Here is a 22,416-nt window from a genome sequence, read left to right as displayed (position 1 = left end):
GCTGGCGCGGGGCCCCCTTAAGGTGCGGGGCCCAATTTGATGAAATTGGTCAAATAGGCTTAAAACCGGCCCTGTCTATCAGGGTGACTGGAGGAACTGGTGAAAACGTCCCAAAAGTCGACTCTTGCTTTTGCCCCCCACCGACCCACTCCCTTGAGGGAGGGGCTGTCATTTTTCTAGCTCCGTGTCTGGCCGGCTGATTGATTAGATTATTTACCCTCCCTACTTCCTGCGTCACATTCCCTTCAGACCAAGGTCCTGTCAAACTGAAAGGATGAATCTGCCCTTCTGTTGCTATGGCGCTGGGAGCTCGTGGTTCGTTTTACAGCCAATTCCTTTCTTGCGAGCCAAGCATTCCTGGTGCTGGTGTCTCCCTCTTCACTGATAATTGTCTGTAATCTAAGCAGCTAATGAATGGGATTGCGCTGCCGCCTGGGGTTTGGGGGAAGTGTCGCGTGTTTGTGGACCTGGTTGTTTGATACGTGAATCATTGTCATGTGGCAGCTGGTTAGATTTCATGTTGACATCTGTTCACAGAATCGTGGGCAAGTACAGCACTGCAGGAGGCCATTGCATCTGTGTCAATCCTTTTTCGAAGCGTGACCCAGGTTAGCTGCACTGCACAAGTAGGATCACATTAACACTGGAGTGAAGTTACTGTGAAAAGTACCAGCCTCTGTTTAACAGGTGCTGGAATGTGGCGACTTGGGGCTTTTCACAGGAACTTCATTTGAAGCCTTCCTGTGACGAGCAATTTTTCATTTCATTTTCATTTTTCAAAAGCCTCTAGTTGCCATATTCCGGCGCCTGTTCGGATACACAGAGGGAGGATTCGGAATGTCCGATTCACCTAACAGCACACCTTTCGGGACTTGTGAAATGAAAATCGCTTATTGTCACAAGTAGGCTTCAATGAAGTTACTGTGAAAAGCCCCTAGTCGCCACATTCCGGTGCCTGTTTGGGGAGGCTGGTACGGGAATTGAACAGTGCTGCTGGCCTCCCTCGGTCTACTTTTAAAGCCAGCGATTTAGCCCTGTGCTAAACCAGCCCCTCGTGGGAGGAACCCGGAGGAAACCCATGCAGACACGGGGAGAACGCACAGACAGCGACCCAAGCCGGGAATCGAACCTGGTACCCTGGCGCTGTGAAGCAACAGTGCTAACCACTGTACTGCCATGTTTTAAACCTGGAATCTCCTGATTGAAGAGGCAAGACCGTGGCCAACTTGGTCCACTCTGACTAGCACCCCGAAAACAAGCCCAGCCTGGCGGGAGGGTATACTTCATTTTAGAAAAAGAAGATCTGGCTGTTTAGGGCTTCCTGGGCCTGGAGGGCCTGGAGGCCCCAGCCCCACTCCCAATTGCCTGAATAAAAGGCAGGCAAGCCGGAAACCCCCAAAGATTTTCAAGCTGAGCTCGCCGGGACTTTTCAAGAATTTGTCTTTTGACCGGTATCCTCTCTCCTTTAATTATCCACCTGGTGCCCCGCCCCATCTGCTCCCAGAGTTGTGCTGACGATATGCCGACTGGAATTCAAAGCTTAGTCCGTGGATGGTGTGTTGGAAGCTGAGAGATTCTGCAGGACCGTTTTTTTAATAAATATTTTTATTCTTCTCCTTTTTCACATTTTCCCCCAAATTTCCACCCAACAATAAACAATAATCAGTAACGAATGCAATGTCAGTTCCCATATCAATAACAACGATCCCATCCTCCCACCAAACCCTCAAACAGCAGCCCGCATGTTAACATAAACAATAACAAAAAAGGAATCGACCATAGTCACCATTAACACACACCATCTTTCTCCCCCCCCCCCCCCCCAACTCTCTCAGCCACCCCACCTAATGTTCGATGTTATCCAATTCTTGAAAGTGCACAATGACTAACGCCCATGATTGTAGAACCCCTCCATCCTTCCCCTCAGTTCAAACTTAACCTTCTCGAGAGTTAATAATTCCAGCAGGTACCCCCCCCCCCCCCCCCCCGCCACGCCAGGGCACAGGGTGGAGAGGTTGATCTCCATCCCATCAGGATCCGCCTTCGGGCGCTCAATGAGGCGAAGGCAACATCTGCCTCCTCACCCATTTCCAACCCCGGCTGGACTGCTGGACCTTTTTTTTATTTTGAATCTTTCAGTGAATGGCCCTGGATGTATCCAGTGAGCGATGTCTGTGGATTCACACAGGTTGACGTGCTGAGACGAAGGTGGAAGTGCTGGCATTGTGAATAAGCTACCTGGTGAATTTGACCTGATTTTTGTTTCCCCTCTTCGACTCGCTCGCCAAAGAGGCGAACCTGCCCTTCCTTTGGTCGTCGATGATTTTCTCTCTCCTTGACAGGGAACGCTTGCGTTTGCATAGCTCCGGTCACGACCTCGCGTCCAGCCCAAAATGATTTGCAGGCAATCTTTGGAGCCTGGCTGCTGTTGTAATGTGGCTGACTGTGTCCGGGTTGTGTGCCTTCCTCAAAAGTGTCTCACTTTGCGTCTTTTTTTTGTTTTGAAACATTATTTTCCGTTGTCATTTTTGCAGAGAAGAGGTGCAGGAAAACTGCGTGCAATGGCGGAAGGAATCGCGTTTCATGTGCAAGATGAGTGCCAACTCGGCCACAGGGGTCCTGGACACCAGTCTCTGCCGGGTATCTGTTCGCAAGGTTTGTGTGATCTCTCTTTTTCGATCTCGTGCTTGTCCTGGTGGTAGATGTCTTGATATACACCAGTATATCATGGTGCAGACACACACTGATGGACACATACAGGGACCAATCAACATGTACAAACACCGCAGCCAATCACCAGTTAGAATACACACACTATAAAGGCAGAGGGCACCACGGTTCCCGCTCATTCTGGGTGCTGCCTCTGAGCGTAACAAGAACTCATCCAGCCCAGCACAGACTCACGACACGTGCTGAGAGAATCAACTGGTTTGGACAAGGCTTGGGTCTCTAGTTTAAGTTAGCAACAGTTAGACCCACAGTCATCGTGTGTTAGTTAGTTAGAAGAAGTTAATATAATTGAGTTGAACGTTCATCAGTGTTGGAAGTGTCTGTTCATCGCTCACGTCTACACTAGCCAACACTTCAGTAGATTCAGTGTCTCAGCACCCACCCTCCATCCTTTCCACCCCCCAAAATCGCTTCATCTCGCTGGCCCCTGTCTTTTCTGCGCCCTTTAATTTTCTTCCTTCTGGATGTCCGGCCCCCTCCCACAAGCCCCTGTAAAATGTTCTTCAGTAATCGGCACCCCTCTCGCACAATGATACAATTTGAATTGGGAAGTGCTCGATGTAAAGAATGTTTTAATAATGCTTTTAAGTAAATGGATGTTTACTTTTGGAGGCATCAGTGAATTTGGGTGTGCCAGACTGCAGAGTCTGCCTATCCTTGGTGAGGGAGCAGGAATGTGAGGAAAGGGTAAAGAAGCCGTCTCTCATTTACTTGCTTTTGTTCGGGGCGCCATGGGCAGTTGCCCATCTATAGGCCAGCCTTGCATCCTAGGCTCCTTGGAAAGTCTCTACGGAGGCCTCTCCTCCACCTCCAGGGGTCTGCAGACCCCAGCTTGAGAACCGTGGTTCTGGATTAATTTTGTCTAAAAGGATGTTTGTGAAAACTTTTTTTTCCCCGCAATCAAACACCACAAAAGTAAGAGACTATCTGGTTATTATTTTGTTGCTGGTTTGGGGAACTTGCTATGTGCCAATCGATTGCCTCATTACTCGTGTTCTATTTACTAAGAAAGGCCCTACTTTTATAATACGCTGACAGATCTGCGATGAGATTACTGGAATCTGCAAAAAAAACCGATCCACTGGGGCCACATGATGAAGCGCCTGCTCTGAGGCCTCTATATGGAAAGAGAATCCACACCTTTGCTAGGTCCATGTGGGCAACCTTTGACCCCGACACGCCAGGCACACGTGCCAACCTTTACCCTCGCTGACCTGACGTGGAAATGCTGAGATGGGTGGGGGGGGGGGGGGGGGGGGGGGTGTGGATGCTAATGTCACAGCATTAATAATCCTGAGACCCAGACTAAAGTTCTAGTTGGAACACTGGTTCAAATCTCACCTCATCAGCTGCTGAAATTTGAATATTTTATTAATGAATTGAATTTATTCAAATCTGGAATTAAAATCCATAATGGTGACCTTGAAACTACCATCGATTTGTCTTAAAACTCCCATCTGATTCATTAATGTCCTAATTCATTAATGTCCTTCAGGGAAGGAAATCTGCTGGCCAACGCATGTACCTCCCGACCCCCACAATGTGATTGATCCTTAACTACCCTCTAGCAAACCACTCGGTTGTACCAGACTGCTGCTGAAGCGGTTCGAGACCACCTCTAGGATGATGGGGATGGGCCAATAAAAGCCGGCCTTGCTAATGATGGCCACGCCCCTGAAATTATTTTTTTTGTTGAAAAACCCACTAATGTGCTGTCTTCTGGTCTTTCCGCAGGAGCTGAAGGGTGGGAAAACATTTGTGAAGGTGAGTGAGACTTTCTCCTCGTTGTCAGGTCTACTGATGAGTTGTGTATGGTTTTGGCAGTCATGCGAAGGCCAGTTGCTGATCCGGCATAGGTAGCAGTGATACTGAGGCACTGGGGAGGGGGGGATGCCAGGTGGCACATTAGTTAGCGCTGCTGCCTCACAGAGCCAGGGAACTGGGTTCGATTCTGGCCTCTGGTTACTGTCTGTGTGGAGTTTGCACGTTCTCCCAGTGTCTACATGGGTTTCCTCTGGATGCTCCTGTTTCCTCCCACAGTCCAAAGATGTGCAGGTTAGGTGGATTGGCCGTGCTAAATTGTCCCTTAATTTCCAAAGATGTGCGGATTAGGCGGGGCTATAGGGATTGAGCGGTTGGGGGGGGGGGGGGTAGAAAGAGAGAGGGAGAGAGAGAGAAGTGGGTCTAGGTAGGGTGTTCTTTCGAAGGGTCGATGAAGACTCGATGGGCTGAATGGCCTCTTGCACTGTGGAGCTTCTATAGACGCCAACTTGACTGGAGGGTGTTGGTTTGAATTGGAGCATGAGTCAGAAGGAGGGTTTGTAAGACTAGAGCCAAGATGCCAACCATTTGAAGTTGATGACAGTTCTATTAATATATGAATGATTAAACATTTTCTCTACCTCATTATGAAATACTCAGCATGTACTCAATTTTATTCATAGGGCCTAATAGTAAACATGTCTGATTTTAATCTGGTGGCCCACCTGAGATGGAGAGTCACTCGTGCGGCCCACTCACTAGCCTAGGTTGCCACCATGGCTCTACTTGCACAAGTTCTCCTTCTGACCCCCTCAGGTGGGCGTAAGCTATCCCGCGGCACTATTTTAAGAGCTGGGAGAGGAGTGGTGGGGGTGAGGAGAACGCTCCTTGTTGTCCTGGCCAATATTTATCCCAGGGTCCCAACAAGTAAAACGGTGATGTGGGATCTTGCTGTGCGTAGATTGGCTGCAGCATTTCCGACTCCCAACGGTGAATGTACTTGGAATGTGTGCTTCACAGCAAAGGGTGATACAGAAGCACCGTCTCCTCCTTCTCGGAACGTTTTGACAGAACAAAGACCTGTGTGTGTGTGAGGGAGATCGCTGTGCCAGCTGAACTCCGACCTCCCTTGTCATTGGGCTCTAATTAACCCAGGGACTCATATTTTTGTTTCAATTGATGGTGAATGTTGGGAGGTTTACATCATCGGGGGCAGTTTGAAGACTGTCTTGGTTGGCATTCAACCATGCATTTTTTTTTTTTTTTGGTCAATTGAAAGTCATGGGTAATCTCTCGCCAAGGTGCAGTGGTCACGTTCAAATTCCTGTACTTGGATTCTCAGCGCTTGAGAATCTTAGATTTTGACAGGGAATCAATAAGAGATTTAGACGGTATGTGGATAAGTGGTGGCTGATTTAGCCACGATCTTGTGGTGAAGTAGGCTCGAAGGGCCGGATGGGCCTATTCTAGTTCCTGTTTCTTGTGCTATTGTGGCCCAGCTCAGGTGAATGGATTGAGGCAGGTTCCCAGTCTCTGTCACTGGCCAGTCCAACCCCACCATCCACACTCGCCTCCACCGTTGCTGATGTGCCTTCTTCTGTCCTCAGCTGGGATTCGTCGACCTGAACTTGGCCGAGTTTGCCGGGGCTGGTTCCACCACTCGGTGCTACATCCTGGAGGGTTATGACACCAAGAACACGCGGCAGGATAACTCCATCCTGAAGGTACGGGGAGGAGGGGAAAGGCGGGAATGGGAAGGGACGGGGGAGCCATCTCTCCCGCCACTGCACATTTATCTGTTCCTGATCCCACGTTAACCGTGGCTCTCTCACCACAGAGGCAGTGGTGGGTTCATGTCCCCCACCAGGCTTGTAGTCTCGGCCGATGCTCCCAGGGCTGGGTCGAGGGAGGGCGGTCGCATCGGAAGGGTAGTCTTTCAGTTGAGATGCTAAACATCTGCCATCGTTTATTTATTTCCCTGAGGTGGGAAAAAGTGCAGGGGAGGTCTCTCCGTATCACTCCCTCTGCACGGCACTGGGATGTTGGCCTCTTCTCTTGTGCTGCAATTCTGGAGTGGGATGGGATTCCGGACACACAGTTTATCTTTCCAGCTAGTCTGACCTCCTTGGACCTGTGCACTGATGATTCTCTCTCTCTCTATCAGGTGTCCATCAGTCTGCAGTTGTTGTCTGGTGACCCCTGCTTCAAGACGTGAGTATATGCCGTGGGGAACGTTGTTTTTTTTTTTTTTTTCCTTCCCCTCTGACAGGTATTCCGTTGGGTTCTGGTTCCCCTTTCTCCCCCCTCCCCCCCCCCCCCCCCCCAACCCCAAGTGAGAATGAATGACTTCGGCCTGAGAGACAGGGATTCACAACCTCTGCTGCAGAGTGAGATCCCTGGCTGGGACCTTCCACCCTTTTTCTTCTTTAATCCTGTAAATGTGAATCCAATAATAGGCTCACCCCGTCCCCAACCACCAATTGCAAGCGGCCAAACAGCACAAGCCCTGAATCAATTGTGCCAACTGAGCCTTCGAAGGAGACCAATGGCTTTGCTAACTGGCAGTGGCGTTTGCACGTTTCCACTCTCCGTCGTTGATGTTACCGGCCTCGCGGAGGAACAATCTGATACAGACCATGGCAGAGAGTTTTACCATGTAAAGGCAGCAATGTTAAAACTACCCCCAGCCCCTCGTACATTTTTCTAACGCCCCGTTCAGTAGTCCCTGACTTTGTGGCCTCGGGCTGGCTATATGGCTCCCTCCCTTCACCAGGGGTCCTTCGGAGCAGTCATGATCTTAGTAGAAGAATGGAACAGATTGGGGCTGAATGGCCTTCCTGTTCCAATGTTGAGGTTGAGCTTTCTTTGCGCATGTTTGCCAGCCTAATATTCACAGGCTCGATACAAAGTCTCGTACAGAGTTGCGCTTTCCACCAAACTGGCGCTGCAAATCGAGGGCCTGGCTTTGTTTGCATTCCCGACACATCCATCCGCTCACCCGCAAGGCAGCATCTCCGGCAGTACACCACGCCCACAGTCTTCACCGGGCCCAGATTCTCCACTCCACTCTCTGAATTGAAAACCCCCTCCATGTTGTTGAATGCCCAATTCGATCTCCTCTTAATAATAGGGGCAGCAGGGTAGCATGGTGGTTAGCATAAATGCTTCACAGCTCCAGGGTCCCAGGTTCGATTCCCGGCTGGGTCACTGTCTGTGTGGAGTCTGCACGTCCTCCCCCTGTGTGCGTGGGTTTCTTCCGGGTGCTCCGGTTTCCTCCCACAGTCCAAAGATGTGCGGGTTAGGTGGATTGGCCATGCTAAATTGCCCGTAGTGTCCTAATAAAAGTAGGGTTAAGGGGGAGGTTGTTGGGTTACGGGTATAAGGTGGATACGTGGGTTTGAGTAGGGTGATCATGGCTCGGCACAACATGAAGGGCCTGTTCTGTGCTGTACTGTTCTATGTTCTAATAATTTTTTGTTGTTGTCACATTAACACTGCAATGAAGTTACTGTGGAAATCCCCTAGTCTCCACATCCCGGCACCTGTTCCGGTACACGGGGAGAAAATTACCTAACAAGCACGTCTTTCGGTACATGTGGGAGGAAACCGGAGCTCCCGGAGGAAACCCAGACAGACACTGGGAGGATGTGCAGACTCCGCACAGACAGTGACCCAAGCCGGGAATTGTCCCCGGTACTGTGCTAATGTGCCACCTTATTCAGCCTCAGGAGAAAACTGCCATCCTAGTAAATCTCCACTGCTCCCTCCTTCTCCAAAGCCTTGACAAGTGCAGTGCTCAGAATTGAACACATTACTCCAACTGTGTTTTCTGTCAGTTTACCATGACATCCTTGCCTTTGGTCATCTAAAGTATTCCAGCTATATATTTTTTTTAAAAACAGTTCTCAATTTGACCTGGTCACCTTCAAAGTTTTTGAATGTGAACTCACGGGGCATAGAATGTTAGAATTGCTACAGAGCTGAAGGAGACCATTCGGCCCATCGAGTCTGCATTGGCCCTTGGGAAGAGCACCCGACTTAAGCCCACACCTCCACCCTATCCCTGTAGCCCCACCTAACCTTTTGGATACTTATGGGGGAATTTAGCATGGCCAATCCACCTAACCTGCACATCTTTGGAATGTGGGAGGAAACCGGAGCACCCGGAGGAAACCCACACAGTCACCCGTGAGAACGTGCAGACTCCACACATAGTTACCCAAGGCCGGAATTGAGCCCAGGTCTCTCGGGCTGTGAGGCAGCAGTGCTAACCACTGCCACCTTGCCGCCCGCACGGGTCTTGCTCTCTCCTATTTATAATTGGATCTCAGGACAGGCTTGTGCTAACTGGAAGTAGTTTCCACTTAGTTTCCTTGGTGTAGTAGCAGCATGGTGGCTTATTAGTTAGCACTGCTGCCTTGCAGCGCCAGGGATCCGGGTTCGATTTAGGCCATGGGTAACTGCAAATTCTCCCCGTGTCTGTGTGGGTTTTCTCCGGGTGCTCTGGTTTACTCCCACAGGTCAAAGCTGTGCAGGTTAGGTGGGCTTACAAGGATGGGGTGGGGTGTGGGCCTGGGTAGGGTGCTCTTTCAGAGGGCCAGTGCAGACTCAATGGGCTGAATGGCCTCTCTTCTGCACTATCGGGACATTATGGATTCTATACCACTGTTGAGGAGAAACTATTTGATTCTCTTTGGTCGGATTCATTATTTCAACCAATTCTTCTTCTTCATCGCAGGCCACCATCCACAGCCAAGCCAATCGCTGTCTTGGGTCATCAGAATTCCCTGGCCATGGATTGCAAAGGGGACGATGGGAAGGGAAGCCCCACCTCCTTGTGCAGCAGGCCCAGTTTTTCCAGGCTGTCGAGATGTCGGTCCTTCCTGGCGACAGGTAAGTTGCCTCCTCATCCTCCTCTTCTCCCTAACATTCAAAAAGATGCTTCGGGATAAGTGACTTGACGCAAAAGCCAGGTGTCAGCCATGGCGCGAGTGGTTAGCTCTCTCGAGGGAGCCCATCAAGCCGTTCAGTTCAATTAGGGATGGGCAATAAATGCTGGCCCAGCCAACGATGCCAACATCCTAGGAATGATTTTGTCATGTGAGAGTACCTTTAAGAAATGGGTGTTTATTACTGCAGTGATGTCAGTGTGGGTGGAGCTGGGCTGTCTGTCAGCTTTTTACTTCCGTTTTAGGCTGTTTGCTGTAGGGTGTGTTTTAGTTTTAGTTTTCAGAGCTGAATAGCTGCAGTCACAGCCAGAATGTGTATTAGAGTCTCTCTCTCTAATCTAAAGACTGTAAATCGATCCTGGTGATTTAAAACTAATAACAGTAGTGACTTTAACCTGATGTGCTTCTGGTAAAAGGTGTTTTAAGTCTCATGGATGTTAAAATGACAGCTTAAGGATTACTTAGTGTTGTATTCTTTGGGGGTTGTATTTGAATTGATGGTTGCTAAGATGTTCACTATGTTTTAAAAAGGTTAACTTGAGTTCATAGAATAAACATTGTTTTGCTTTAAAAAATACTTTTCCATTTCTGCTGTACCACACCTGTAGAGTGGGCTGTGTGCTCCCCATACCACAATCTATTAAAAGTTGTGGGTCAGGTGAATTCCATGATACACTTTGGGGTTCTCTAAACCCTGGTCCATAACACCTTTTTAAAAAAACAAAAAAAAACAAAACATTCTTCACTTGAGATGTTCTCCTCCACCGAGCCCAATCCACATCCTGGATTGCAGGCACCCTGTTTGCCCTGTGATCTGGACTTTTAAATTTCGTACATGTCTGGTTCACAGTCCTGGCGCCACCTACACTTATTAATTCACAGGATGTGGCCTTCACTAGCTGGGCCAGCATCCACTTTCCCATCCCTAATTGCCCCTTGAGAAGGTGGCGGTGAGCTGCTGCAGTCCATCCTGCAAGTACACCCACCGTGCAGTTAGGGAGGAAATGCAGGATTTTGACCCGGAGGCAGTGAAGGGACGGCTAATATATTTCCAAGCCAGGATGGTGAGTGGCCCCAGAGGGGAACCTCCCGGGCATCTGCTGCCTTTGTCCTTCTAGATAGTAGCAGTTTTTTTTGGCAAAGTGTTATTGAAGGAGCCTTGCTATCACTGTGTGCGTCGGTGGGGGAGGGAGTGAATGTTTGTGGATGGGATGCCAATCAAGTTGGGGGGAGGGGCTGCAGCAAGTGGGGAGTATTCCATCACAGACCTGACTTGTGCCTTGTGGAGGTGCGTCACCCACTGTAGAATTCCCAAGATCTTGCCTGTTGTAACCACAGAATTTATATGGCCGGGGATTGAGTTTCTGAGCCATGAGGTCATGTTACAACTGTGCAAAACTCTGGTGAGGCCGCATTTGGAGTATTGCGTGCAGTTCTGGTCGCCGCATTATAGGAAGGATGTGGAAGCATTGGAAAGGGTGCAGAGGAGATTGACCAGGATGTTGCCTGGTATGGAGGGAAGATTGAGGAAAGGCTGAGGGACTTGAGGCTGTTTTTGTTGGAAGGTTAAGAGGTGACTTAATAGAGGCATACAAGATGATCAGAGGATTAGATAGGGTGGAAAGTGAGAGCCTTTTTCCTCGGATGGTGATGGCTAGCACAAGGGGAGATAGATATAGGACAGATGTCAGAGGTAGGTTCTTTACTCGGAGAGTAGTAAGGGTGTAGAATGCCCTGCCTGCAACAGTAGTGGACTCGCCAACATTAAGGGCATTTAAATGGTCATTGGATAAACATATGGATGATAAAGGAATAGTGTAGATGGGCTTTAGATTGGTTTCACAGGACGGCGCAACATCGAGGGCCGAAGGGCCTGTACTGCGCTGTAATGTTCTAATGTCTAACCTCTGTGGCTACTGTATTAACCCTCTTCAGAATCTTCAATTGTACAATATTCCAGGTGAGGTCCTGGCAAAGCTTTGTACAATTGCAGCAAGGTTTCCTATTTATATACTCCCAGTCCTCTCTGCAATGGACTATTACAAGAATGACTGCACTTTAATAATACCTTCATGGACTGTAAAGTGTTTGGGAATGTCCTGAGGTTGTGGAAGGTTTTGGACTATTCCTGAAGCATTTCCTGCTCCATCCTCATCACGACCTGTTAAAAACCTGTCCCGACTGGTGGCTCCAAGATTTTGGGGTGTGGGAGGGGTTCAAGAATCTCACCTGGGTTGGAAGAATGAATCCTCAGACTAGCCTCTTGTTGTCCTGTATATTTATTCATCCTGCCGCCTTTCTTTCCCCCAGGAGTGATATCCGAGGATTCGGATAATGTGCAACACCCTCCGGAGGAGTTGATTCGGAAAAGGCATTCCCGTAATCCGAGTGCCTCCAGCCAGTTGTCGAAGTTCTCAGGTGAGCAAAGATTGCTGTGGGAGCAGAGGCCCTGTGGTTTCAGAGGGGTGGGGGCGCTCCCCGTAGTTGGGCATAGCCAGGGAGAGGGGCAAAAGACTGTTACTGAGGAGGAAATGATGCTTCTGCTTAACGTTGTGAGTAACTGAGGGAAGTTTGCTGCTAAATGCAGCTCTTGTATTCATTTTGAGGGTGGGAAAAAACAATGATTAACAACTTTCAGCATAAAAGTGAGGGTTATGGGTTAGTGTCCAATTTATAACAGATAACATAGAACATACAGTGCAGATAGGACCGGATCTACAGTTGAAACATGTATAATAAAATAATTCTGTACAAATGTGCCAGCCTCTGCTTTTTCAGGGGGTCTGTGGATAGCTTTTGGTTTTCGGCTTCCCTCCAGGACATCAGCTGGCCCAGACAGTACATGCCTGTTGAACTGTGTGGGGCATCACAGCTGAGCCTAGATTTCCTGAGTCTAGCTTCCCAGGCCGGTGACTGGCTGTCAGGATTGTGGTCCATGGTGCTCTGGGTAGGGAGGGAGCAGTGTCTCTTCACAAGGACTTCTTTTTCCATTTAATGGGTTGTGGGCTTGTTGGCTAGGCCACCATGCCTTGCCCATCCTAATTGCCCTTCAGCTATACCGCTCTCCGCCCCTATCCACCAGCCTCTGGGGCCGGTTTGGGGCTCAGTTTGCCAGACAGCTTGTTCGTGATGCAGCGTGGGTTCAATTCCCATACTGGCTGAGGATATCCATGATGTTGTTCGTTTGGATCTCCCGTCACAAAATGAAACTGATACTGGATTGGGTGTAGATTTTGAATCTGGGATTTGTAGATAAAGTTATTAAGGGGATAGAGGCTGGTCTGTGGGGTTGGGTTGCAGGCCAGCCATGATCTTGTTGGATGACTGAGCAGGGTTAATGGGCTCAATTACCTCCTGACCATATCATGAGGCAACTGTGTGAATTCCTGTTCAAACCTGGGGTGAAGGGGTTTATTTGGGAGTCGCTTGTGGAAATCCCATTTGGGTGCAGTTTCCCACACCCAGTTTGAATGGCATGAAGTTGGGGTTAATGGATGGGAGGGGGGGGGAGGGCAGAGAAAAGGGCCTGTGGTGATCACGTTGCGCTCAGTCCTGTAATTTTACTGCTGGGTGGGTTAGGCTCTCCCCATGTGTATATCGGTCCCGTGGCATTGGGGAGGGGTGTGGTGACGTTTGAGCGGGCACGACGCTAACCCAAACTCCTGCCTTCTTCCCTTCCCTCTCCCACAGGCTACAGCTCCGAGCGCTCGCCCTCCGTCTCCCGCTCCGAGCTGACCCACCGGCGGGACGGCTCCTCCGGCAGCAGCGGCCTGTCCTCTGGGATCGGGAGCATGGCCGACATCTGGGAAGGAGGCAAGGATCTGAGTCCGCAGAAAGAGTCAGCGGCGCCGCCACTCTTCAGGCCTGTGCCGCGATCGGAACGGTTGTCGAGGTAGGCTGGACCAGTTACTGGGGGGAGCATACTGAGGATCGGTTGCCATGGGATTTTCCGGTCAGTCTTTTGGGAATAATGTCTGATTGCTGTGGCTCAGGTGGGGAGCACTCACCAGAGGTTCTGCGTTCAAGTTCCATTCCAGGGATTTGATCACAGAAATCCAGGCCTACTCTCCAGTGCAGTACTGAAATAATGTCAGAGGTGCTATCTTGGAGCACTCGGACAGATGAGTTCCCATCAAGTGTCTGACCCATTGCCCCACCCAGTCTCTGGGTAGAGGGGGGGGGAGAGAGAGAGAGCGAGAAAGGGCAGTGTCTGACCCACCCAATCCCAAGGAGGAAAGAACAGTGTCTGACCTATTGTCACCATGAAAAATATGATTCCTACATTGAATCCATCTTGGAATGTAATTCTGATGCTAGTCTGAAAATCATGAAAGACCATGTCATGACATGCAACCAATGAACATTCTGAACAGGACACAACCAATGGGCAGTCAGGACACTTTGAGGTGGCATCACCACAAGGGGGCATGACATAAACACTCTAAAAGGGATGAATCACTCACACCCTGCCTTTCCACAGACAGACATCTAGAGTGTTACAGGGTTGATCAGCAGCATCACACCCCAGCACGTGGCTTAGAGCAAGCTGGCACAGTTAGACTGAGTTACTACATCTCAAACTCATTTGAGAACTGTTAATAGTTCAATAAAACACACTGTACTCACTTCAGAGTCTGGAGCACCCTTTAGTTAAGACTGCATCAAGTAGCAGCCGGTGTTATCTGAAGCAGCATAACACAACAGGCAATTCATTAAAAACCTGTGCGCCTCGCAGAATAATACAGTGCAGAAGAGTACATTTGGCCCATCAAGTCTGCACCGACGCATGAAAGACATCTGACCTGCCTACCTTAACTTATGTGCCAGCACTTGGTCTATAGCCTTTAATGTTCTGACGTACCAAGTACTCATCCAGGTACGTTTTTTTTTAAAGGATGTGAGGCAACCCACCTCTACCTCCCTCTCGGGCAACACATTCCAGACCGTCACCACCCACCGGGTAACTGGGTTAAAAAAATTTTTCCTCAAATACTCTCTAATCCTCCCGCCCGTCACCTTGAACCTGTGTCCCCCTCAGAACTGGCCCTTAACTAAGAGGAACAGCTGCTTCTAATCCACCCTCCATGCCCCTCATAATCTTGTACTCTATCTGATAACCCTCTTCTCTGCTCCAGCGAAAACAACCAAAGCCCCTCCAACCTCTCCTCATAACTTAATGTTCCATTCCATGGCAACACCCCGGTGAATCTTCTCTGCACCCCCTCCAGTGCAATCACATCCTTCCTATAATGTGGCAACCAGAATTGCACACGGTGCTCCAGCTGTGGCCTCAACAAAGTTCTGTCCAACTCCAACACAACCTCCCTGCTTTTGCAATCTATGCCTCAATTGATAAAGGCAAGTGTTCCATGTGCCTTTTTCACCAGCCTATTAACCGGCCCTTCTGCCTTCCGAGATCTATGGACAAACACTCCCCAAGGTTTCTTTGTTCCTCGGAACTTCCCAGTGATGGGTTGTTCATTGAATATTTCTGTCATGATATGTAGTCACACACATAATGATATACAGGCAGCTAATGGACACCGAGACCAGGACACTCAGGGGGGTGGGATCTGACTATAAAAGACATGAGGCGCTCGCACTCCTCCTCTTTCCACTGATGGACATCTACAGAGTCAGTCAAGGGTGTTGTTATAATCTCTCCCCTCCAGCACATGGCTCAGAGCCAGTCTGTTCAGTCAGACAGAGTAAACACATTTAAGTTAGCAGAGAGTCGAACTCTTGAGAACTGTGCTATTAGTTCAATAAACCTGATTGAACTAACTTCAAGGTCTCGAGTATCTCTTTGATCTAAGCTGCATCCAGTTGCAGCCAGTGTTATACCAGTGTATCTAACACGACAATTTCCTTGAATGTTTCCTTGTCACGTTACTCCTCCCAAAGTGCATCACCCCGCCCTTTATCAGGGTTAAATTCCATATCGCTGCTTTTCAGCCCATTTGACCATCCCGTCACTCGTTAACCACCCGGCTAGTCTTTGTCACCTGCCAACTTACTGATCCTACCCCCCCACATAGTCATCTATGCGATTTATATAAATACCGAATAATAGGCCCAGCACAGATCCCTGTGGTATGCCACTGGACACTGACTTCCAGCAGCTAAAGCCTGATGAAGGGAAGGGAAGTGACTGGGTGAATGGGTGTATATTTTGCTGACACTGACTCTCCGATGTTACAGACGGAAGAAGGAAGCAGCTGAAAGCCGACCCACACAAGTTGACGATACGCGAGTGGACGCAGATGACATTGTGGAGGAGATCATCCGGAGCCAGGACTTCAGCCAGTCCAGCAACACTGAAGGTGAGGGATGCAGTGGGTCGTGGGCCTCATTGGCAAGGCTGGCATTTGTTGTCCACCCCTAATAGTTCTCGCGAAGGTGCCGGTGACCTATCCTACGCTGCTTCCCGTTTAGCATTGATCAGATTTTCTGTAGAGGCCGGGTACAGCGAACTGGCGTGTGTTTCCGAGGCGGTTAGGAGTGAACTATATTTGTTGTGGGCCCAAAGGTCACATGTAGGCCAGACCGCGTTATGGGTGGCAGAGAGAGTTTGCTAAAGGATATTTGTAAACCATGTTTTTTTAAAACAACATGGCCATTTTACTGAGAGCTTTTGTTTGCAGATTTTATTAATTAATTGAATTAAAATTCCATCAGTTGACATGATGGGATTTGAACCTGTGACTCTGGATTACTGGTCCAATCTCTATAATTGGCTAATTTCCTACATTATTACATGACAACACTGGGAGGAGAGGGGTAGAAATCTAACTGGCACGAAGATGCTTTGGGATGTTGAGGATGTCTTTGAGCCATGTGAGGTACAATCCCATTCTTCTCTTCTCTCTCGGCCACCAGGCTGTTAAATGCCAAGCCTGATTTTGCCCCTTGCGACTTGTCGTGCTGAGTTCTGACCCTTTTGAACTTTCACCTTCTAGTATGACCCCTGACTCCTAGTACTCCCGCGTAGTCCGAGTGAATAGTTCGATCTGCTATGCTTTTTTAAAAATTTGCGATGCCCTGCGACCTGACATCTCCACCCTCCTCGGGCAATATGCTGTACAGCGCACCCATGAATTTGCGATAACGCCCCAATTTTTATTTATTTGCTGGCGGCTATTCGGGCTACAGGATCCCCCCCCCCCCCCCCCCCCCCCCCCCCCCCCCCCCGGGCCAAAAAAGATAAAATGCTGCATGAATATCAGCAGGTCTAGCAGCGTCTGTGGAGAGAGAATACGACCCCTCTTTACCGACTCGAGGCATTAGCACAGGGGCTGTCAGGCCTGCAGAGCTTTCCCAGCATTTTCTCCTCCTTTTATCTCTGATATCCAGCTTCATAGGATTTCACCAACCTTTTTAGAGGGTTGGGAATGCAGCCAGCTTAAAGTTCCTCCCACCTCATTCCCAATTCCTGAAGGGAAATGGCTCAACTTGAGGGTTTGGCCTAGTTCATTTTGATGCACGTGAGCCTGACTGGATTTCGGCAAATGCTTGTTTTACAGAAACCCTCCCAGGCCTCTGATGTCAAGTGAGCCTCCTGCCACCATCGCCCTCCTTCATCTAACCCGATCAGTGTATTGTGGACGGATTGGCTGGATGGCTGGTTTAAGATACAGCACGGGTTCCATTCCCATACCGGGCTGAGGTTATTCAAGGTTGAGCCTTCTCAACCACCAGTCAGCTCTTTCCCCCCCCCCCACCCCCAAAGGGGAAAGCAGTCTTGTGGTCATAGAACAAAGAGAAAGAACAAAAAAAATTACAGCACAGGAACAGGCCCTTTGGCCCTCCCAAGCCTGCGCCGATCCAGATCCTCTATCTAAAACTGTCGCCTATTCCTCTGCTCCCTGCCCATTCATCCAACTGTCTAGATACATCTTAAATGACACCATCATGCCCGCCTCTACCACCTTCGCCGGCAGTGCGTTCCAGGCACCCACCACCCTCTGCGTAAAGAACTTTCCACGCCTATCTCCCTTAAACTTTTCCCCTCTCACCTTGGTGACCCCTAGTAATTGAGTCCCCCACTCTGGGAGGGGGGGGGGGGGGGGGGGGGGAAGCTTCTTGCTATCCACCCTGCCTATACCTCATGATTTTGTAGACCTCAATGAGGTCCCCCCCTCAACCTCCGTCTTTCTAATGAAAATAATCCTAATCATCTGAGACTACGGCGACTTTACTTGCTACTATCTTTCTTATCAGTTCTCTCCCAAGTTTCTTCACTCTGCCATAGGAGGCCATGCCTTCAGTTGTCTACCCACCCCCCCACGATCTGGTATTACTCTGCCTGATACCTCCTTGACCTTTCTGAAACTTCTCCTTGCTCTTTTGAAACTACTTGTTTAAGACCGCATCTTATTTTTTAATTTTTTTGACCAAAGCTTTTTGACCAGCTAGTGCTGATCTCGTGTGACTTGGTGTTAGTTTTGACTTGGGGCTCCTGTGAAGCATCTTGGGATGTTCCCCGAGTTTCAAAGGTGTAAAAGCAAGCTGCTTGTATCTTGTCTCAACTCCTGGGTCAGAATCTGATTTTGTTTTTTTTCCATGCCTCGTGTTGTTTCAGACAGTGGGCTGCAGCTCTACGTGGGTCGGGATGGCACCATCAGACTGGGTGGCCTGCAGAGTGACAACAGGTAAACAGGAAAAGTGACTGCGTGGCCTTTAGAGATGGCCACGGCTCAGTGGGTTTGTGACGGTTGTTGGTTCAAGTCACAGAGCGCTGTACTGTCGGAGGTTCTGTGTTTTGAGTGCGAATTGACTGCTTATATTCTAACCGTGAGGCTAAACGCTGAAAAGCACTGTCTGATCCTGAAAGATGAGATGAAAATGAGGACTTGTAGATATTAATTAAAGGGCTGGGGGAAATGGGCAGCACGATGGAGCAGTGGTTAGCACTGCTGCGTCGCTGAGGCCCCGGGTCACTCTCCGTGTGGAGTTTGCACGTTCTGCCCGTGTCTGCGTCCGTCTCACCCCCACAACCCAAGATGTGCAGGGTAGGTGGATTGGCCACGATAAATTACCCCTTAATTAAGGCGATGGGCGAATGATGGGGATAAAATTTATTCCCATTTAGCGGTATCTATTTTGCCTCATCGCTGTGGGGAGGGGTGGAGTCCTGGAAGGTTGTGAAGAAGCTTCGTATGATTATTTAAAGAGCCCCAACCCTCGATTTGGGCCTGCAATTTAATAGTGCAGATTGAGGCATTTGCAGGAGGACCGAGGGATGGTGGTGTGGTAATTTTAACTGCTCCCTCCTTTGACCTTGTATGTGACCAACCTATGACACCAGACCTCAACAGTGACTAGTGTACTGGACCGAAACCCCAATATTTTAGTTTATTCGAAAGACTGTGGAAAGAATGATTTGCTCCAGGACTGATTGCATGAAAGAAATAGGACTTTGGTATTTTTAAAACACAACTTTATTGTAACTACAATATTAAACTTGTTAACTTCACACCCAAAAAGAACCGCTTATAATTACACCTTAGAACATGACGACTCAATTTCTCATTAAGCAGCAAGAAAAGAAACATCCAGATCTCAATCTGTCTTGCTGTGGGAGAATTGTGGACTCTGCGTCAGGCAGATCAGAATTCAACTCCTCTCTCCACAGCTTCACAATGTCTCTCTGGTTTCCTTGACTCCAGTCCAGCAATGACCTCCTCTCCCCAAGCTAAAAAACACTAGCTGTGCAAAGCACTTTAACTCCTTGGGGACCTCGTCAGTAAAACTACAGTCTGTTAGCATAGACTGCAAAACACATTCCTTTGTCAGTTTCACGTCATAGCTGCGAAAAGTACCCAGCCCCTGCAAAACGGAGTGCTTTTTTTTCTTTTAAAAATACATGACCATTGCAGTCAAACACACCATAACCACAGACCTTTAAAGCTTAAATTGCCCAATATTTAGAATCCAATATTCCTAAAGTTTTCCCGTTGTCATAAGTCACTGCAGGAATTCTCGTATGAGTCGGAGCTATGGCGATGTTTTGATTAAGACTGTGGCTTTGCCATCGGAAAATAGACCATGTGTTTCCATAATAATGGGGTCTCTCTCTCTCTCTCTCTCTTACACAGGTGGTGCGACTACAAGCCAGTTGTTATCGAAAGCCATTGAGCGAGAAATGTATCCAGATTTCTGACTCCCTCCCACCCCCCACCACCCAAATAGAATATTCCAGATCATCAGGAATTTCTGGCTGACGCTGGACATGGATGAACATTTCTCACCTGGGAAGATCATTGCCAATTTAGAAAATAATAATAATAATTCTTACTGAAGAAGACCTCCATCTTTCCGGGTAAACTATCCAGTTGGATTCACTGCAGTCTCTGGTTAAGACGCCAGTTGTGGGTGGGCTGGGGGATCGGTGAAGAGTTGGGAGCCTGGAATCCTGTCTCAAGATCCAGCCTTGGGGAAAGTGCAAATTGGCAATGAATATTAGTGGATGTACATATTACTAAAATAGAGCTCTGTTCGCAAGAGATTGCACATAGGTTCCAGCCTTCCAGCTCCATGGGATCTGTTGATTATTTCAATCTGTTAATTATTCTTTTCTATTTATTTTGTGTTTGAATGAGACTGAGTGGGGACCACTAAACCCTGAACATGGGATGTGGTATGTGAACCGTTTGCTTCACTATGATGCAATGAATGGTCTGTCTAATATTTATTGAACTTTCAGCTAAATTCCTGAATGATTGAGAGGAGGTTGGCTGTACTGTTACTGATGCCTGTGGTGCTATTCAAAGCAATCCCATCTCCAATACGTGGAAATAAATGTTCAAGGAAAATGAGGGGGTGGATGGGAAAATAAAACTCTTTCCCCCTGTGACTTTTCCCCAGTATGTTGGTCGGGGAAGTGTCTTGTTTGATTCCAGGGTAATTCTGGAGGATTGGGAAGACTCCTGCTTGGAGTTGGCCTATGAGGAAGCCATCTTGCCATGCCTCCTGCTCTGATATATGACCAACAGGGGGGAGGGTTTTGCTCAGAGCTGCCTCAACCCCCTGTTCAGACGTCCTAGCAGCAGTGATTTCAGCGCAAGGTGGGATTGTTTTTATTTTAATACTAACACGGGAAATGATCAACGTGTTAACATTACTTCCTAATATTTAGGATTGGGGGGTTTTGATGTGCCCCTGTTACCTCGAGTTATCCTGCCTCCTCCCCCAGGTCCCGTCTCCAAATGTTTTTATAGCTCAAATACACATCAGGCCGAAAGAAAGAAAATGGAAAAAGAATATTGATTTTATTTTTATAACTAAATTCACCTCGACAGAGTTGTGCTCTTGATGCAGTGTCCAGAGACCCTGATCCAGGCAGCTTCCTGATCCTGTGGACACGTTTCTGGCCGCCTTCTTCATTTTGAAGTCCCATAGGAGACTGGAGGGAAGGCTTGGCAATGGAATCTAATCTTTTGCATGAGTTGAGAGTATGGTTTACACATATATTTGAAAATAGTGTGTGAGGAAAGAACTTGGGTTGAGCTGCCATTCTTAACCTGACCTTGTCCTTTTTTTCTTTATTTTGAAATTGGATACCAACCAATTATCTATTGGAAGTTAGTGGGAAGCCAATTTGTGAGGTGCAACTCGATGGCAGCCAGGAGGTCAGATGGCAAGTTAGGAAAATTGTTTTTTCAATTTGTGAAGACTAGATGTGTCGGTGATATTCTCTCCCCTTTGGCCCAGTAAAAACGGCACACTCAAAAAGAAAAACAAAAAACTATATATCAGCTCTTTGTGAATTACTTTCAATCAGCGATACAGAACAGGAGAAGCCTGAGGCTTAAATATCCTAAATATCCTTCCTGTGCATTCTCAGATTTAAGTAACTCTTTCCAGTCCATGCTCTCCCGTCTCTATACCCAAACATTAAATACCTAGACGGTGGGGGCCAACGTTTAAATGCCATGAAAAAGGGCACTTTTTAAAAAAAGCCCCCAAGGGGGCAATTAAAGGTGACTGATGTTTGCTGGTTATTATTACCTCCCAAAGAGGATAATGGGAAAATTGCCATTCTTAAAGGCCCTATGGTGCTTTCCGAAAGAAAGCACGATGAATCTTTATTTGGAGGGCGTGTTACTTTTACTTTTTTCTTGCCCAAGCAATTTGTGCACAATATTTTTCTGAAAGAGCATTTACCGGAATCCTTTCTCGTGGAGATAGTGGCTCCTTTAACCAGCATTTTTAAAATATTTTATATCTGTTTGGGAGGTGTGAAATGGTGGTGGCTCTGTGGGCTCCATTGCTGCTGAATACATCTCACAGCTCTGGTACAGCGTTACTCGCGACTGTGATTTGTCTCCATGTGTTTAATGAGAGAGGATTTGTCTGGATTTTTTTTTTTTTAAGTGGATAAATTTCAATAAAATGTGTTTTTTAAGAAAAAAACAGATGTGGTCATTTTACTCTGGAGCTGGACTCGATCAGAAGCGTTTTAAAATAGATGAGTTTTGGCACAGTGGTTAGCACTGCTACCTCACAGAGCCAGGGACCCGGGTTCAATTCCGGCCTTTGGTGCCTGTCTGTGTGGGGTCTGCACATATCTCCCGCGTCTGTGTGGGTTTCATCCCGGCAGCTTCGATTTTCTCCCACAGACCAAAAAAAAAAGGTTTGGGGCACCGGCAATGCTAAATTGCCCCGTGTCCAAAGGTTAAGTGGGGTTATGGGGCGGGGGCCCGGGAGGGGGGTAACAGTGCTCTTTCAAGAGGGCTGGGACCCGATGGGCCAAATAGCCTCCTGCATCGTAGATGTCCTGAAGAGTGGCAGTGGGGTGCCTGGGCAGGGCTGGAGCCAAGGCAGTGGGGTATCTGGAATGTTGAAGTGGGGAGGGTGGTGCTGGAGTGTGAAGGTGAGGGAACAAGGTGGGGGGTAGGTAATAAGGTCGGTATAGAGTTCAAAAGCAGGGAAGTTTGTGATGAACATTTAAAAAAAAAAACACATCTGCTTGGGC

General features: G+C 48.3%; 1 protein-coding gene across 1 annotated transcript; it reads left to right on the top strand.

The window, feature by feature from the left end:
• Positions 1-2,514: 2,514 nt before the first annotated feature.
• Positions 2,515-21,854, top strand: LOC119975976 (protein FAM102A-like). Its single transcript, XM_038815977.1, has 10 exons — positions 2,515-2,655; positions 4,465-4,494; positions 6,099-6,215; positions 6,656-6,702; positions 9,230-9,384; positions 11,751-11,858; positions 13,131-13,332; positions 15,642-15,763; positions 18,022-18,091; positions 19,538-21,854. Exons 1-10 carry the CDS (start codon positions 2,584-2,586, stop codon positions 19,575-19,577), a joined length of 963 nt encoding a protein of 320 aa, XP_038671905.1. The 5' UTR covers positions 2,515-2,583; the 3' UTR covers positions 19,578-21,854.
• Positions 21,855-22,416: the final 562 nt, after the last annotated feature.

Source organism: Scyliorhinus canicula, chromosome 13 (assembly GCF_902713615.1).
Source record: "Scyliorhinus canicula chromosome 13, sScyCan1.1, whole genome shotgun sequence".
In the NCBI taxonomy this organism is placed as follows: domain Eukaryota; kingdom Metazoa; phylum Chordata; class Chondrichthyes; order Carcharhiniformes; family Scyliorhinidae; genus Scyliorhinus; species Scyliorhinus canicula.
Note: the sequence above shows the minus strand (reverse complement) of the source record. Positions and strands in the feature narration are given on the sequence as shown.

Coding starts and splice junctions, on each gene's coding strand:
- LOC119975976 (XM_038815977.1), top strand. CDS start 2,584: ATGTGCAAGATGAGTGCCAACTCGGCCACAGGGGTCCTGGACACCAGT. Junction 4,495..6,098: donor GTGGGAAAACATTTGTGAAG/GTGAGTGAGACT, acceptor TTCTGTCCTCAG/CTGGGATTCGTCGACCTGAA. Junction 13,333..15,641: donor CGATCGGAACGGTTGTCGAG/GTAGGCTGGACC, acceptor CCGATGTTACAG/ACGGAAGAAGGAAGCAGCTG.